Source organism: Lineus longissimus, chromosome 1 (genome assembly GCF_910592395.1).
Source record: "Lineus longissimus chromosome 1, tnLinLong1.2, whole genome shotgun sequence".
Classification (NCBI taxonomy): Eukaryota; Metazoa; Nemertea; class Pilidiophora; order Heteronemertea; family Lineidae; genus Lineus; species Lineus longissimus.
This window is the reverse complement of record NC_088308.1, coordinates 11,067,883-11,086,651: the sequence shown is the minus strand read 5'-3', so window position 1 is coordinate 11,086,651 and position 18,769 is coordinate 11,067,883. Positions and strand designations below refer to the sequence as shown.

The 18,769-nt window shown below is 41.7% G+C and overlaps 1 protein-coding gene across 4 annotated transcripts in view; it reads right to left on the bottom strand.

Annotated features, from left to right (window-relative positions):
* LOC135488165 (unconventional myosin-XV-like) overlaps window positions 1-18,769 on the bottom strand; it is a 100,697-nt gene that overhangs the window by 28,389 nt on the left and 53,539 nt on the right. For all 4 annotated transcript variants that reach the window (XM_064772645.1, XM_064772653.1, XM_064772662.1 and 1 more), the window contains 19 exons: window positions 18,340-18,567; window positions 17,538-17,741; window positions 16,385-16,539; window positions 15,395-15,565; window positions 14,570-14,951; window positions 13,581-13,652; window positions 11,312-11,393; window positions 10,703-10,941; window positions 10,173-10,408; window positions 9,307-9,476; window positions 8,802-8,877; window positions 8,348-8,554; window positions 7,089-8,007; window positions 5,531-5,624; window positions 4,986-5,149; window positions 3,810-4,646; window positions 1,274-1,562; window positions 772-953; window positions 107-242 (listed from right to left, as the gene is read on the bottom strand). In XM_064772645.1, coding sequence (XP_064628715.1) covers window positions 107-242; window positions 772-953; window positions 1,274-1,562; window positions 3,810-4,646; window positions 4,986-5,149; window positions 5,531-5,624; window positions 7,089-8,007; window positions 8,348-8,554; window positions 8,802-8,877; window positions 9,307-9,476; window positions 10,173-10,408; window positions 10,703-10,941; window positions 11,312-11,393; window positions 13,581-13,652; window positions 14,570-14,951; window positions 15,395-15,565; window positions 16,385-16,539; window positions 17,538-17,741; window positions 18,340-18,567 — 4,843 coding nt within the window. The remainder of the gene's footprint in view (window positions 1-106; window positions 243-771; window positions 954-1,273; window positions 1,563-3,809; window positions 4,647-4,985; window positions 5,150-5,530; window positions 5,625-7,088; window positions 8,008-8,347; window positions 8,555-8,801; window positions 8,878-9,306; window positions 9,477-10,172; window positions 10,409-10,702; window positions 10,942-11,311; window positions 11,394-13,580; window positions 13,653-14,569; window positions 14,952-15,394; window positions 15,566-16,384; window positions 16,540-17,537; window positions 17,742-18,339; window positions 18,568-18,769) is intronic.

Genomic DNA, 18,769 nt, shown 5'->3' with positions numbered 1-18,769 from the left:
ATCGGTATGAACCGAATTGAGTGTGACGCCCCAATACGTATCAACGTTTTAATTCGAATTCAATTCGTGTTAAAACCCCAGTGTGACCACGGCATTAGTGACTCACCGAGTAAGCTTTTCATCCGTACTCTCTCATCCTTGCTGATCCGAACACAAGGATGAACAAAGATATCTTGGACAATTTGGCAGAAGACAAGAGTCAAGGCAACAGGGTTGTCAAGCCTCTCAGCAGGAGAGAAAAACTGAAAAAAGTTGAAGAACTGCTTTGAAAAACAAGTAAAAAAATGCATTATACCATTCATAACCTTTTACTTTCAGTTCATTCAGCATCATTTGAACATGTTTAAAACAACCCTTTCAGTGCAAGGGTGTTTAGATACTTTAAAGGGGTACGTCGTTCGTAATTACTCGTGGTCCAGTTAAATAGAAATCCACTAATACACAATGCCGTAGTGCAGTTATCATGAATACAAATTTGTTCAAACTTGGTATTCATAGTATTTGTATATCAGTCTACACAACGGCAGTGTTGAAATTTATATTTAGTATGTATTTTTGAAATTGGACATTTTTAAATTCAATTACAAATTCAAAATTTTTAACGAATTGCGATTTCACTTTCCTTTCTGTATGCAGGTGACAGCCAGGACCATAATTTGGGACCGTCGCCAACCATTTTTGTCGAGAATAAAATCTGAGTTTGATTTATAACCATCCTCTTTTAGACTGATTTTACCGTTTAGTACTGTAGGATCCCCAAGAGACACTTACCTCTTTTCGAATATACAGCTGCCATGGTACTCTTGTGTACATGAAGTAAGGGGCAGCATTGGGCGCATGGAGCTCAGTTTTGATTCTTTCAATAACTTCCAGACTCTCAAAGTGGGGACCAGGGGGTGTCGGTGACAATGGGCTGGCTAACTTTGGATACGGTGCATCAACCTCATCAAGCTCTGAAGAACATAATTCAAAAATTCAACAAATTCAATTGATTTAAACAAGCATTACAAATGGTAGACCTACATGTGTATGCTCTACCCAAGGAAATAATCAAATGGGCACCCCATTCTCCAGTAAAGTTTCAGTACTTCTTCTTTGATGACTTTGAATCAGTACAACTTTGAATCCTTTTACAATTGGCTGAAGACGGAACAGTTCCAGATTTTGTATCATGTTACGCATATACACATACCACACACTACTCACGGTACTCGATCACTCGACTTTATTGTCCAAGGCATGATTATGAAAATATACAAAATGACAATCTCACCTTTTTTGATGGCGCTGATCTTGAGCTTGCCAGGTAACGGAGCTGGAGCAGGAGGTGGGAGGGCTGGTGGCGCTGAGAAAGCATGCTTTTTCTGCGGTGGCGACATTGGTAGTGGGGTTAATTTCTTCGGTTCTGATACCGCAGGTTGACCGGGTAAACTGATCGAAGAAAGCTGCTTTGCCAGTATTGCTTTCCGTTTTGACATGTCAATCTTCGTGCCGACGTCAACTTTTTTCTCAGGTGAGCTCGCACGTACAACTTTGGGTGACTTGACCCCATCAATTGAATCCTATAAAAACCAATTCATCATAATTTCCTATGATTCACATAACAATCAATGGCATACAGGCCAATCAAATCTGTCAGGAGGCGCAGTGAGTCATGTAACCTTTCAGGTGTCATACTAAGGCATGTTTTTACACCAGAAAAACAACAAACGCAAGATTTATTCTGATGTCGTGAAGTCATTTCGTCATGTGACGGGACATTATCTCTGTGATTAGCTTTTGGCACAGAAATGGCACATGACTCATTGTGCCATTTACAAGGGTTTATGAAAAGTCAACCTCTGCATCAGCCAAAAATCTTTGTAAGGAGTAAGGAGTGCTACAGAATACATCTTATGAAACGGCCAGGGGCCATTGTGCTCACCGTATAGATATTTGGTGCTTTGGAATTCATCCAGGTTAAGAAACATTGTACATGTAAAGTATATAGGTCAAACCAAAGTCGATATGACATGTGATGTATCGTTGCTTGGAGTAAGTACCATAAGAATATCATCAATAAACGAGATATTGCCCTTTTTACCTATTTTAGTTTTGGCCTCCTGGTGGCCAAGTTGAGTACAAGATCAGATCGAAATTCGGTGTTCGAGGTTACATGACGTAGGGAGTCATGTGTACCAAATTTCAAGTTCATAGCTTTAGTGGTTAAGAAACGTGCCATAGTTACAATCAAATGACCAATTTACGCCATTTGACCTCTGTGACCTTGAAAAGCAGGTCAGATCAAAAACTCATATGATATGTGATGTATCCTTGCTAGGAGAACCTACCATAAAAATGTTATTGAAAACGAATCACTAATAAGCGAGATATCACACTTTCTAGGTTTTAACTTTTGGCCCCCTGGTGGCCCAGTCGAGAATCAGACCGGACTGAAATTCAGGGTCACAGGTCAGCTGACCTAGGGGGTCCTTTGTACAAAGTCTCAAGTTCATAGCCTTAGGGGTTAACAAACGTTCCACAGTAACGCTCAAATGGCCAATTTACGCCATTTGACCTCTGTGACCTTGACAAGTACGCCAAATCAAAAACCCTATAATATGTGATGTATCCTTGCTAAGAGTATCTACCATGAAATTTTTACCAAAAAATAATCAGTAATAAGCGAGATATGGCACTCTTCAAGTTTTTGGTTTTGGCCCCCTGGTGGCCAAGTTAAGAATCAGACCAGACCGAAAATCAGTGTCACAGGTCATCTGACCTAGTTGTACCCAAGTTAAGAATCAGACCGGACCGAAAATCAGTGTCACAGGTCATCTGACCTAGGTGTACCAAGTTTAAAGTTCATAGCTTTAGCGGTTAAGAAACGTGCCATATTTACACACAAACGGCCAATTCACACCATTTGACCTCTGTGACCTTGAAAAGTACGCCACATCGACCTGATTTTTTGTCAACATGTATTGCTACGTATCAGGTGTCTACATACCAAATTTAAGGACTATAGGACGAATAAAGACAAAACGTGCCACTATCGGTGAAATTTTAGAGTTTGACCTCTTTGACCTTGACAAGTACGTCAAATCAAAAACCCGTATGATATGTGATGTATCCTTGCTAGGGGTACCCACCATAAAAATTTTAGCAAAAACAAATCAGTAATAAACGATTTATCACACTTTTTAAGTTTTGGGTTTTAGCCCCCTGGTGGCCAGGTGAAGAATCAGACCGGACCGAAATTCGCTGCCAGAGGTCATTTGACCTAGGTCATAATGTGTACAAAGTTTCAAGTTCATAGCACAAGCAGTTAAGAAACGTGCCACACAGGATACGGACGACGACGGACACAGGGCTATCGTATAGACTCCCCTGACGGTAAGCCAAAAAGTGCAACGAAAAGATTGGTCAGATGAGTGTCATCCGTGCGTGGGAGGGTGATATCCAAAGGTGAAATCCACTTTTTCTACAAATGAATTTGGACGTCATTGACATCGCCGCATCGCAATGGCACACTCTCTGTTCGACTCATCATCGCAACGTCACTGATGTCACTGATGTCGTCATGATGGTCTGTAAATGTTCAGTCAATGGCCAAAAACGCCAATCGATAAAAGTTTTTGGCATAATATTAAACGTCAAACCATCCTCGTAGGATTTCTGAGTAAGCAGGTCACGTGATTGGTCTTTGGCCAAAGAAACCCCCTGGTCCTGCAGACTCTTAGGCTTCCAGACCAAAGACAAATTACTTGTGTGATTTGCAAGCTCGGAAATCATACTCTTTACAATATATCAGAGTCTGTGTAACCTACCTCTTCTTTCATCACCGGTCTCTTGACCTCCTTATTTCCTTTCAAGTCCTTGATTTGGTTTAACAGCATATCGTGAAGCTGCGGCCGAGATTTCACTGCCACCCCCAACGGCTTTTTATGAGCCTCATTAATCATCAGTTTCCCGACTACAGGCTCTTCCCTTGCCTCCATCCGGAGCGGTGGTGGCCACTGGATTTTGCCAACTCGCACCGTGTTATCTCGTCCATCCATAGTAGATGCATACGAAACTTTGAAATCAGATCTATCTTCAGATTCAGCGCTACTAGGTGCTACGTGCTTGACTGAAATATGATCATCGCCGAGATCCAGTGACATGTCATCAGCATGAACAACGCCATTCTCAACATGACCGTTACTGATCGGCGACAGCTCCACACTGTTAAACTGTGGTGAAGTGGGTGCACTTGCTGGATCAGGAGACAGGCCTGCCTCCTCATTTCGTGGTATCGTAGTCACCTCCTCCACGAATGAAACTCGCGATGATAAATTGACTTGTTTCTTCTTCAGGCTGCTCAAGGCTGGTTTTTGATCCGGTTCTTTTGGAAGAGGAATGGGCGGTGGCCTGTCCGAGCCATACTTCCTAGTCGGGGAGGTCTGCTGTTGGGAGAAACTCCTCACAGGCGTAGACGTGGTAGGTAAAGGCTCAGGGACAATGCCACGAACTTGTTTCCCAGTTTGAAGCTGTTGCAGTTGGGCTTTCAGCATTTCTGTTTGCAGCGTCTCCTGCAATAGCCTATTTTGGAGCGCCTGCTGTTGAACAGCCTGCATTGTCTGCTGCAAACTGGCTTGTTCCTGTTGTTGCTGCTGTTGGCGGCTCTGCAAAGGAATATTTTGCAATTGTTGAAATATTCAAAGCAAGGAATTTTCAGTCATATATTATGCACGACATTCTCAATTACTTGGTTTAAAGCACAAGCTATGAATCGTACCTCGAAATCATAGTCTTAGACGGCATCTTATCGGCGCTATAAGTACTAAATTCTGACAATAGGGGACTTTTAAAGATAAGTTGACTCCAATCCAATGGCGATTGCTTTTTTAAAGAAATTTTGTAATCCGCCAACAGGTAAAATCAGAAAATTATCTTTTTTAGAAATTTGTGAATTGCAATAATAAATAGGCACAGAAATTATGCGGTCCACAGTGGCAGCTTACCGCTTGTGTATATAGAGCTTGTTGAGCTTGCTGTTGGGCAGCAAGTTGTTGAGCAGCCAGTTGCTGAGCCTGCTGTTGAGCAGCAAACTGCTGGGCTTGCTGTTGGGCTATCAGCTGTTGTAATGCCAGAGGATCGATACTGGTTGAAGGCATCATCGGCGTAACTGAAATGACAATTGATTTGGAAGTTTATGAATTGGCTTTGGAGGCATTTCTGGTCTATGCTGTTTGCCCACATCCTGTTGGACACACCACCAATTTAATCACACACTTAAATATTTAAGACATGAACTGCTGGGTGCAACCGAGGTATTGATTATAAGAACTATCACTAATGCTAATTGATCTTCACACTGCTTTTGTTGTGATGGGCTAAGAAAATGTTTCTAAGTAAGTGACGCTTCTAATTTTTTAATGAAGGGAGTTTTTCACGATAAAATTTAGCTCTACTGTTAATTGCATTTGATGAGAGCGACGATTCCATTTGAGTGATTTACATGAATATGCATCCCATTATTTTCACAAGAAAACAAGATGAAACTTACCATAAGGAAGCCCAGTAAGGTTTGGAGCGACGGGGAAGGATGGATTATACCCCAAGGCACCAAAACCAGTCACCCCAGTAGAATTTTGAGCATTCTGAAAAAAAGACGGATGACAAAGCGTAATTCACTGGGGTTGGTGAATAGGAACTTGGATGCAAGTGTATGTACATGCCAAATTGCCAGCACTGGTGATCTGTCGCTAAGTCTCTGCTCCCACTGCATCCGGACACATGACTACCATTTCTATGTGAGATCCTGCCACTATAACGAGGCAGCCAATCGGATTGGTCACAGTGGTTCAACTGGTCACTGACCATACCGAACTATCACTCAAGCCCGGGACCCCCACTCCCCAGATTTAGGGTAGGCGACTGCTTGTTCCTACATTTTCGAAAAGACCCACCTAAGCTAGGGGAAACTTGAAGCTCAAGAACCCCCTAAGCTAGGGGAAATCAATGCTCAATACCCCCTAAGCTAGGGGAAACCAAAGTTTGTGACACCAAAGCTAGGGGAGAAAACATAACGAATTGAGCAAGAATAAATTCTGAGAATGATTGCGCCCATGATTGTGGTGCAGTTATCCCTCGAAGCATGTGGAGAGCATGCCGGCCACGCGCTTATCTGTCTCGGGAATTTCTTGATCCTCCCTCGGGGGAATTAGGACAATTTTTTCTCTGGAATTTCTCTCAGAATTCTCAAAAAAACAACCCCTAAGCTAGTATTTCTCGGGGGATTTTCCCCGAGTTTTCCCCGAGTCGGCAGACCAAAAAGGACCCCTTTCCCCGAGGAAAGTTGAACCTCCCAACCCAGAGAGTGGGGGGTCTCGAACACTCAAGCATCGCCTCAGATTATTATTTGGGGAATGCTATCTACTGCTGCACCACTGGACCTTCAACCATGAACCATGTTACTCGGCCCTTTGAGTTGTTTATTACCAATTGTCCAATCAAGATTTAGGCACTTCCTTTATATGGAAATGAACAGGTATGCTCAGGGCACTTGCCATGAGCACTGATTCACACAAACACTTCGTCGATGTTTCCTTTGTCCATGGTCCTGGCCATGTTTGCGGTATGCCTGATATTCAGTCAAACTGTAGTGTATGTCAGCATAGTTAGATTTGATCATGGGCAATCATAATTGCACTCATGATAACTGAACCTCTGGTCCGGGCTACACCTCTAAAATAAACTTGCTATCACATGTGGCGTACCAGTTGTACAGTAGAATCTCTCTATTAAGGACACCCTCGGGACAGACAAGTGATGTCCTTAATAGAGAGGTGTCCTGACAAGAGAGGTCAAATTGAATGGAAACAACCAATTTGGGACCAAAACTAGTGTCCTTAATAGAGAGGGTGTCCCTAATAAAGAGGTGTCCGCTAAGGGAGGTTCCACTGTACTACTAAAGGCTGCCTCAACCTGGGGGCGACGTCAGAACGGCTGGTTAAAATTGAGTTGAACCTTTAAAACTTTGGCTTAATGTGCGGCACATTCCCATTTGCCCCAAAACTGTTGTAACAAATGACCAGCCTCTAACTGGTTCAGAAATTACTCACCTGCATAGGACCATCGCCACCACCCTGAATGCTAGGCACCAGTTTAGATGTTGACGTTAAGGTATCCACATTTTCATCCACTAGAATGTCTTTGAATACACCATCTACAAATTTCGACAGCTCACTTTCTGAACTCACAGACGGCACCCTGTCACCCTTGCCCTTAATGACAGGCACCATGGACGAATGATCTGTCAACTCGTCAAAGTCATCATTGAGAACATTGTCGAAAACATCGTCCACAAATTTACTCAGTTCTGATGCCGTCGACCGAATGGATGAATCCGAATCACGTCTCCGTCTCTCTTTTGTGAATTTGCGCAGGATCTTATCCTTAGCTGTGTTATCAGTCGGCCGATTGTATAATCCAGAGTTGTACCTTTCGAACTTTGGCTTCATGTGCGGCACATTCCCATTCGGTATTCCATTTGTTTTTGGCGTTGGTGATGATGGTGACGTCGGCGACTTAGGACCATTCTGGTAACGTTGGTTCAGTTTCGAATTGGACAAGTCTCCATGACTACCGTACCGTTTATTTAGTTGCGATTTGGACAGACCAATGTCGCCGTTAACTAGGAGACTCTGAGGTCTCTCTGGCCGTGTAGGAGACTCGGACGAAGGTACCGTACGTTTACTGTATCGAGCATTTAACTTTGAATCAGCAAGACCAACGTCTCGCTTCGTATTCATCACAGATTTGGGTCTCTGATTGAGCCGGCTCATTTGGGAGAGCACCAGTCCTTCATTTTCCAAGCTCCCTGTCCGTCTCCGTGGTACATAGACTGCGTTCGAGTGCTGTGATTTCTGCACGTGTGATCTTTGGTTGTCTTCAGAACGTCTGTTGGGTTTTTGGCGGGGCGGAGACATCAATCTCTCGTCTTTGTACTTGAACACTCTTGCTAATTCGGGATTGTGCGGCCTGGAATGGATTGCATGAATTGTTAAATCACCTTAGGGTGCCTAAATGAATGATCTAAATCAAGTTTTGCCCAAACCAGTATCATGAACATGTTAATGGGCTTGTGTCAACATTGCTATGCCTTCACTTTCTCACTCCAGCAATCTTAGAAAGTGCGTCAGAGCAACATGAGACAGAAAGTGTTTGATCGAATTTGAGACTTCACCTGAATATCAAGGTAACATAAATCTGAAAATCTTTTCAGCCTAAATGTGGTAAGTCCAACTTGCAGTGGAGTCTGTTCTACTTTATTCAGAGACCCCAGTTTATAAAAACTTCACTATGATTATCTGCGACTTACGTGTTTGCATAGACTGCCATCTTTCCTTGCGACCTATCCCTGCCTCCCCCTCTGGAGACAAGTAGGTAGCATTGTCCAGCCGGGAAGTGGGTCATAATCTCCATTTCACTCATAAGGTCAAGCACGTAGTCGTGACCACCAAGCTCATATACATTATTCTCCTCGATTAACGCCACTGTCCAACCATTGGTTCCCTCTGACATATTCCTAGAAAGCGATTAAAAAAAAATTACAAATAATGAGTCAATTTTATCACTAAAATTGAAAATTTAAAGAGCTACTACAAAATCTTTATTTGGACTCGACCTTATTGCAACTTATCTTACATTTTGACAACCCTCTTTTTAAAAAAAAAATTGCTCATCACAAAAAAATTATTCAAAACTCAAACAAAAATTCCCGGTTTAATTACAATGATCTGTGTTAAGTTTTGAAGAATACTAAGAACACTTACTTATGCTGTGAAAGGATGTTCGACGTGAATTCTTCACCAGTTGTCCACGAGTCAACAGCACTGCTGGTTTGTGAGCCTGTTGAGATAAAAAGTGACGTGGTTTAAAATATATCCGATATTTTAAGGAGCAACTACTGCTCATATGAACCCAACCTGTAGGGGAACCATGCAGTGACTTGTCCAGTTGAGGATACTGCACCCCACGAATATAATCAAGGGAATTCAGGTAAATCTGATGTAGGGCCTACTGGAAAGCTGCTGAAATTCTAAAACATGCTTGACATCCTCGGTTTGGGATTTCGTAAAACACGGCCGACACTAAAAGGGTAAGATGAGGACATGCTACTTGTTACAGAACACTATCCTGTGGATTTGAAAGACTCGCCACAAAACTCATGGACTCTGTGCTGGAAACTCTGTAGGACAGCCTACTTCATTATCGAAAACAAAGTGACTGTCTAGCGTGCATCTAAAAAAATTCAAACGCAGAAGAAGAAAGACTCACCATCTGCAAATTTGACTTCGACAGCCATATGTGCCCGGCGCTTGTTTGCCCTCCATTCCAGCATACTTGGTGGATACGTGCGAGAAAGGAGAGGCTCAATGCCCATCGACTGGAGTAGCTTGTGCTGACACAGTGACTTGTACCCATTGAACGCACAATCTGAGGCATACCTGAAGAATCACAAGATTTATCACAATATTGAGGGTCTAAAAGGCCTAAAGGTGAGCGCCTTGAAAAATTTCGGAGCTCAAAAAAGTGAGCACCTTCATTTTCTGAAAAAGAAAGCCTGCTCAGCAGACATAAATGAAACCAACTGCAAATAATATATTTACAACGTGATTAATTGTAAAAAGCACTTTTTCATTTCGCTTCTCTAACCGGTTTCACAACTTTGCCCACTTAGTTTTGTAAATCTAAGCGCTTGCGCCGCAAGCACTCTGCTTTCAAAGTATGCTCATGCAGATTTGTGTGGTTTTGATCATGTAGAGTCAGTTCAGTTCGCATTCAAGGCAAATTCGCAATGAATCACACAACAGTGTATACAGTTCTCAGATGACTTCAGTCTCTTTTTCTCTCTTCCCACCATAAAGGAAGTGGGCAGGAGTATTGCAATCCACCATTCTTGTCTCAAGTAACTCTAAACCCTCACACCACATATCACCAAAAACTTGTAACTTGAAAAGTTCACCCATAGACCAGGTAAAGAATCAGCACACGGTGTAATAGTTTCGGCACTTTTTACAAATAGTGACTCTGATTTCTGTGATTTTGTTTCCAAAAAGGTAGATAATTGCAGGCTCTAGTCAACTGGTAAAAAATCCCGAAGAGGACAGATTAAAATTAGAATCAGAATATAATTGTCTTACTTGAGCAAGTATCTGTGAAGTCTTGGGCTGGGTTGGAAACAACTAAGGCAGTTAGAGATGAGGAGCCAGCCTCGCTCTAAGTTGGATTCACTTGGATTGTGCCACGTCTGGTTCATCAGTTGGCAGAAAATCTCATCTCGCAGCTTTACATTTGTGAGCCCCTTCTGAACGATGTAATCCCCAAGCAGGGCTTCTCGCTTGCCAGCAAGGTTGGGATCATTCATGAAACGTAATATCTAGAACGAATGTAGAAGATACACTAGAGAGTTCTTTCTCAGAAACATCATCAAATTTGATAATTTTCAAAAGGTATGGATATGCTCTTGTTTCACCGATCTAAGATCGCTTCATTAATTACTATAAAATCGGCAAAAAGGCCAAGACAAACAAATTTTGTGGCAAATAATATCAACTATTTCCAATGCGTTTTCAGATAAAATCCAAACTTTGAAGCAACTCTTTTCAAAATGGATCTCGTTTTTTGGTTAAACTCTTCATATATAATCTATACACAACAAAGCGTCACATACCAGTTTGAATATTGTGACGGCCTCCACAGTATCCTCCTCCCTCTCCATGGGGATGGTCAGGGGGCGCTTAATCGGTTCGCTCTTCATACCCCAATCCTGCGGCGCTTTGAGGAAAACGTTTCGGAATTTGGACAGAGAATGTGCATTGATGTCATCTGGTAGGATGTAGTCATCATTTCTCATCTGGACATGTCCGACAACGTTGACAATGTTACGATCATTGTAGAGTGGCTGCCATTCTGAAATTGCAAACATGAAGGAGTGCTGAATGTGAAACGAGAAACCACAAAAAAACACCCAACCAATATTGGGCTGATTTGCCAAACTAGTTTTCAGATTTTGCCAAATAGAAATAAACCAATTCTTTCAGTACACCTCTCCCTAATATATCAAGGGTTTCATCGCAAAACATACTTTCAAAATCCAGTATTACGAAGTTAACCCATGGTATTTCCAGAATAGACTTGTATAGCAATTCTGATGACCATGACCATTTTGTTAACAGATTAGAACATTTTTAATTTGTTGAGACTCGCGTATAAATAAATACCCCCCCCCCCCCAGGTTGAACAACAAGGCCCACGCCAGTGATGAAGTGGATCAACTCACCTTCAAGTTTACTGTACAGCATCGCAAGCTCTGCTGTTATCTCCAAGTGAGCAACTCCAGGCATGACTCTTGATGCCCGCTCCTGAAAAGAAAACATCAAGTAAATAACTTTCTTCCATAAAATGACCATCAAGTGTAAGAACACTTTTGTCCAATCAACTGCAGCTCAGTTCGACAGCCATAGTTTCGATTGAGTGTCCCAGTGATATCATGATCACATGTGACAACAAAAGACAGTGACGAATGGACGATTTTCAAACTCTCGTGTCTCAAGTTTTCCGAATGATTTTTAAAGATGAGGCAATCTGAATGCACTTTTGGCCACTGTGACCATGAAAAGTAGGTCTAGCTCCATGTTTTTTATGACAGTGAAAATCCTACGAAACTGAATCTATGTCATACATACCGATATTTGCTGATAAAAAGAAATAAATAGATATTTGCTGAGATTGTGAAAGGAACGGTCATTGCTGACAATGAGAATGAGAAAGGAATTGATATTTTGCTGACGGAGAGAGAGATTTGCTGGCTAAGAGAGAGGAATGGATATTTTGCTGACTGAGAGAGAGATTTGCTGGCTGAGAGAGAGGAATGGATATTTTGCTGACAGAAAGAGATAGATTTGCTGGCTAAGAGAGAGGAATGGATATTTGATGAAAACCGAAGATTAATGGCAAAGTGGTTAGAGTGCCACGCTCTTTAATCAGGAGGTCATGGGTTGGACCCTCAGGGGGAAAATCTCTGTTAATCTCTGTGTAATTCGAGCAAGAACTAGCTTCTTTTTACCCTGGAGTAAATTGGTACTTAGTTGGCAGAGAAGGCAAATGGGAATGTCGAGAGCTTTGATTTTTAGCTGCAGCAAGGGCCTGAAGTACTGCCCAAGTGGAGCTTGAATCATGAATGGATTGGCCAATAGCTAGGGGGTAATAATGTGAAGTTCTTGACTGTAACAAGTAGGATTTAGTGCTGTTTTAGTCTAAGCATCATTATTGCTATAAAAAAGTTTCCCATGCGATGGATGGGATAATTGACGTTCATAGTTCTTTTGCAGTAGATAATTTGCTGACCAAGAGAAAGGAATGAATATTTTGCAGACAGGAGAGTTAAAAATTAAATGGGTATTTTCCTAACAAAGAGAAAGGAAAGGTTGTGGTGCTGAGGGAAAGGAATGAGTGCTTTGCTTACAAAGAGAAAGGAATGAACATTTTGCTGATAAAGCGAAAGTAATGTCCATGGGTGTTTTGCTGACAAAGAGAAAGGAATGAATATTTCACTGATAAAGAGAAAGTAATGGTTGTTTTGCTGACAAAGAGAAAGGAATGGGTAATGTATTTTCCAGACAAAGAGAAAGCAATGGTTCAGACTGCTGGTGGGAAGGAATGTATCATTTGCTGACAAAAACAAAATAAAGGTATGGATATTTTGCTGACAGAATAATCATTCGACAACAAAGGAATGAATATTTACAGATTATAACATGAATAAGATAATAATCAATATTTGGCTGAAGAGTGGATATTTTGCTTGCGTATAACTAAAAATAAGCTCATGTATTATGTAAGACACACAGATGAAAAAGATCACCTTTACAAATTGTCTCTGTTCTTCAAGCAAAGACACTATTCGCCGGACCTTTGTATTTTTGACAGGTCGTGATCGTGGGTCCTCCGAAGCAAGCAGCTAATAGACATGTTTAGACTTAGATGAATTCACAAAAGGTGATTTTGCTACTATAAAAGTACCCTGAATGATCAGCAATGGCAGCTCAACTTTTTGTTCCTCAAAATCCCTCCACTTTTTCTCGAAGTGGTACGTTTTTTTCCAAATTGCGACGAAAAAGTGGTTGAGGACACTGCTTCAATAAATGTTCTGGAGAGAGTAACCACTGCATCCCTTCTCCAAACATTAAAGCGCCATTGAGGCTTCAGGTCTGCCTACCACATGACTGATATAAGGACAAACCTGAAGTAGGCTGACCACCATAACTGTTTTCAATGATGTACACCTGCACATCTCCTTGCCTACACATAGTGATACTCAAATTACATCATAAAAACATCGCAATAATAACTTCTTTTAATGTTTTTGAAGACTCAAAGGTTTCTTCCGAACGCCATCAAGAAAACCGACCTAAAAGATATTTCGAATCGAGCCGGATATTTCTACTACCATCAAAAGTTAACACATATCTAAAAGTATCGCAATCATCTGTAATCACAGAAAACGATTCTTGTGATAGCTAAATGTTTTTTCCAAAATTGCTACTAACCTGAGCCTGTTTTGTGATCAGATCTCGATGCCTCTGCTCCTCTGTTCGGCGTCTTCGCATATCATCCCGCATCTGGAAACAAATAAATACTATAGATCCTCCCCACAAGGAGCACTGTTTGGATATCTCAATTGTTGGAAGTATTGTTGAATCTTCCACCCAGCAAACTGCACATGCAGATTACCCCAATCAACAGATCAAAAGGAGGCTAGTGAAAAGAATCTATAGATTTGCCAAAGCAGCATGGCCACGTCACTTTTGACCTCTGCTGAAATGGTGTGTCAGGAAATGTTACAGACTCATGTCGCTTTTAACGTCTGGTGGAATATTGCATCAGGAAACACAATAGAGCAATGTCACTTGTGACATCTAGCAGTGTGAGAGAGCCATGCTGCTTGTGACACCTTGGGAATGCCACCCAATGCCACAAGTGAGCCATGGTGGAGTTATCACAATAGACGAATTTGAAGAAGTTTGTTTTGGCACTGGCCAGTCATGCGTTTCACCTAGAACAAAATATCACCATGTCTCAAGCCATTGTCCGAAGTCGGCTTAGGCCTTCTGACGTGTTCTGAGTGTCCGCCATTTGATTTGTTTTGGCGCAGATTCGTCTTCTTCAAATTTGTCTATTACTTGATTCCAGAGGCTTGGGTTTGAAATCGACTCGCAGGTCAGTCTGCGATGACCACCACAAATGAACAATTATCTTTGCATGCAATTTTATTTGCAGGTCGTGGAGATTTGTAACATCGCTCATTTCTTGTGCGCTTGAGATATTGGCTCAGAAAGAGACGCAATCAACCGAAACACCTTCTTGATGTAACAGAGGAAAAACACCAAGGCCCTGCTGGAGATTGAACCCAGGACCTCTGGCATATGAGGTCATCACTCCACCGACTGAGCTAAAGGGAATTTCCCTCTAGCCTGGGCTGGTCAGGGAATGATGCCACCACCACATGACATATCACTTAACCACAAAAGCAACTTACATGAATGTATTTTGCCCTCTGCCTTCTCATCCTAAACAAGGCCTTGACTGCAGTGACAGCCCTCCTCGCCTTGATGTACCTCAGCCTCTGCCGATAAGCCATAAAGTTCTTCTGAATGACAATAACGGCCCGTCTCTTGCGGAGAAACTGCTGACGCACAAGGTGACCTTTAAGCGACTTCTGTATCATCACAGCGGCCCTGTTCATCACCTGGCGGGCTTGCAGTTCAAGCCATTGGTTGAATGACTCTTTCATGAAGACCTTCGTCAAGCCGATTTGGTACTGTTCAGTCAACCTTCCGCCAATCTTGGACAAGATAAGGTCACAGTAGCTCTTGTCTGAAAGGCCCTTGGCCTTGTACTTGCGCAATAAGTAGTGGAATCTGAAGAATGAAAATATTCAGAAAAATTGTACATAGCTTGGCAGGTTGAGACAGACTAGTGACAACTTCAATGCTGTCTGCCTTTTGTGAAATCTGAGCGCATCAATTTCTTCCATTTACCTCAATTGTCATTAAGGCTCATCTTCTGCACGACATGTGCCTTGTTTCACTGTGACGAGTCAGATATGACCTACTTGAGTGTAGACATCTGATACCTCGCTGATTTCTGCAGATATCTGGTTCTCAAGTGGCCCAATGGATAGAGGGACAGACAGACGGAGGGTACGTTCATGCCCACCTTTCGTTCTGCAGAGCGACAGGGATTTTGTTGTCATTTGAAGTTTGGTAGTGATGGTTCATGAAAAATCTGGTGAGTTTTCGTTCTGCAACAATTTTGGTACCTTAAGCGCTTGCAAAATTGAGACAAAAGGATTAATGCTCACCTCTCAATGAATGTACTAAACCTCAGTCGTATTGGGAAACCCATCTTACGAATCTTGATTGTCTCCAACATGCCTGTGTACCGCAGCTGCTCCAGGACTACCTTCATCTCAAACAACATCGGGGCTTTCTGGTTGTTTGGTTTGATACACCGCACAAAGTATGGGTTGCACCTAGAAAAGAGTGTTCAGTTTTATAACAAGCCTTCACCTTGACACTAGACACTGGTGTACAAAGTGATGGCACCTTCAGTGTGGTAAACCACAGAAAAGTTGCCGTAGACACCATAGAAATAATATGTGTACAATTTTTTTCATGGAATTCACCTGCGTAACACCACTTCATTTTGCCTTCTTTGATTTCTCTAAGGCATACAAAACAGTCAGGGTTGTCATCAAACAGAAACTTGTCATGTGACCCCCTTTGTGGCCAGTGTGAATTGTTGCGAGTTGAACACACAGGGAGTAAAAGTATAGAAATAGTCTCCCTAAATACAGTCCAAATCAGGACATCTCTTCTTCAATGTGTGAGTTATGTGCAACTTACACATCACCTGCGCATTGCAAGTTGTGCGCCATGCTTGCGGTAGTGACCAGCTGGAGATGTAAGTTTAAGCGCCGCATATGCGAAAACGGGTCATTGGAGATTATTTGATGTAACCTACCCTCAGGAAGTACCATTTAAACAGCTCAGCGAAAGCAATGACTACATTTCAATCAATCTGGCTTAGGTTATTCGTAATCAGCTCTACTTTCAAACCTTTTCCCTACAGAATTTGGGTATAATATATGAGCCATATGGTGATGTGATCTCAAGACTCATTATCAGGAATACGCCAAACGGGTGAAAATTCACACAAAGTCACATTGCACACAACTTACACCCTGGGTAGCGATAAGTTGCACCATCTGACGCAAATTCAGGAATGACACTTGTGATTAGGACTGCACTACAGCCTGATATTCTTCCATAAGAAATACCCTCAAACCTACTTGGACATCTGTTCAATGAGGCTGGACAAGGACTCCTGGAAGTGTGACACTACAGTCAATGCCCTCGGTTTAACCATCACGAATGTGCCTGTCCTCTTGTTGACAGTCTTCCTTAGGGCTTTGTCCCTCATTTCTTCAAACATCGACGAGATCATCTGAATACATACAAATGAAACAGGGAGTTTAACACTTCCAGCAAATGATATCGGTCAATACAAGCAATAAAACACTCATCTTTTTGCTCACATACAAGAAGGACTTTTGGGTTTTATCAATGGTAGAGAAGATAATATATTGAAAGAAATCGATAACATGAAATGATCACAAAAAGTGTCAAATTTTGCTAATCTGGAATTAAGGAACTGATGCTGAACTAGATCTGTGTATTGGTTTTCTCCCCAAACACTGCTAGGGTGGAATTTAAAAGTGGGTGAAAACAAATGTGGCAGTTGAGGTATCAGGCGAAATGACAGCTCCATCCACAATTTCTATTCTAAAACACCTCAAATGAAACATCAAAATGTAATTTGACTGTTATCATATTTTGCGCCAAAACAAGTGGTTATGGTTATTATGGAACCACAGCACCTTTTACTCTCTCGGTACATTGCAACTAAAGTCTTTGAGAATGCCAAACCAAAGTTCTAAGCCAACAAAAACAAACTATAAGCCCGTGAGTAGACATGAGCACAATCAGACACACATGATAATTTAGTTAGATTTTCCATTTTCTGTGCAATTTGGTGAGGTAAACTACACTACTGTACGTTGGAAAGTGACTGGGCAGCCTACAACTTGGTTATAATGCCCCTAATTATGCTGTACATCTTAATCCTTTAGCTGTAACTTGAAAACGATTAAGCCTGCTGGCTTGCGTTATCAGACTGGCATGAACCAGCATGAGGGCCTGATTGGTCAAAAACATTTTCACTAGCTTGGTGTTCTCTCCTTACAAGTTTAGGTAACACAGTAACACAGTGTTACTACACAGTAACACAGTGTTACTACAAAGTAACTCAGTGTTACTACACAGTAACACAGTGTTACTACACAGTAACTCAGTGTTACTACACAGTAACACAGTGTTACTGAAAAAAAATTGTTTTAAATAACCAGTCCCATTTGCGGCTGGGCTGTGTATTGTTGTACTTACAGTATTCTTGCTCTGTGACAGAAGGTCCAGTACATCTGCTCTCAATGTATCCTTATTCTTCTCCAGGAAGTCTGAGACGGTGTAGGTCAGCTTGCCAGCGTAATGTCGTATCATGAACGTAGGAGCTGACATCCTTGGTTTACCGTAGAGTGGGCTGTTGGCATGGTTGTAGTGACACTTATCCAGGAACGTGAAGTCTGTACCCTGGAAAAGAAGTTCATTATTTAAAGAAAATGAGAACTGAACAGACAATATAGGCTTATCTGGATAGGTAAATTGGGTTTGTATGGAGTAGGAGGCTGTAAAAATTCGATCAAAATCTGTCGAAAAATAAAGAGTGCAAGCCAGTAAATATATAACAAATCAGACTGGTCTCATACAACAGGGTAGCCCAGGAAGGTTTTCCCTTGCACAATAGATTTCTACTGTTCCACTGTGTGAGGGAAAATAATTCTTGGCCACCCTGCAGAACTACCTTATTTCAAGAAAAAAACTTAAAAAAGTAAAATTATGTTTAATAGTTTGCGCTCAGGAGCCCAAAAAACTATGTGAATATTTACCTCTGAAGCAACTATAGATTTATTTCACATGACGTCATCACCAGCCATGTTGGAGGGACGGAAAAAAGGAGGCAAGCCCAAAAGACCACGACAGCATTTGATTCAGTAAAGTCAGGCACGACAATTCATTATTCTGCCCTCCAACATGGCTGACGGTGAAAACACTCTGTACAAAAGTAGTCTAGTCTAAATAGAATGTAACAATTAAAACAAAGCCAAAAAGAAGCTGGTAGTTAAAATACCTGAGGGAAGTTGCTCTCATCGTCCAAGAGATGGATGATGCCGATGGGCTTCCTCGAGATAAGGTCAATCACAGGCTGATTATCCGAATACGAGATGAACGACCAGGCAATCTTCTCTTTGCTGTACTCCTGCTGCTCAAGCTTGAAGATGTGCTTGTTGAAGTAGAACTGCAACGTCTCGTTAGCATAGTTGATGCACAACTGCTCGAAGCCGTTCACTTTGAAGTCCTATAATGAAATAGATAACAATTTAATCAACTTTTTATTTGTTCCTGTTTAAAACATGTGATTGCATTTTTATTTCATGTCCATTGCTTTTAACTGATCGAACCCCAGCCTTTCTTTTGTTAAACATTTCAAATCATCGTATTCCATCTCTTCCATTCCCCCTTTCCAATAGTTCTGTTTGGATCATTCTAATGAGCACGCC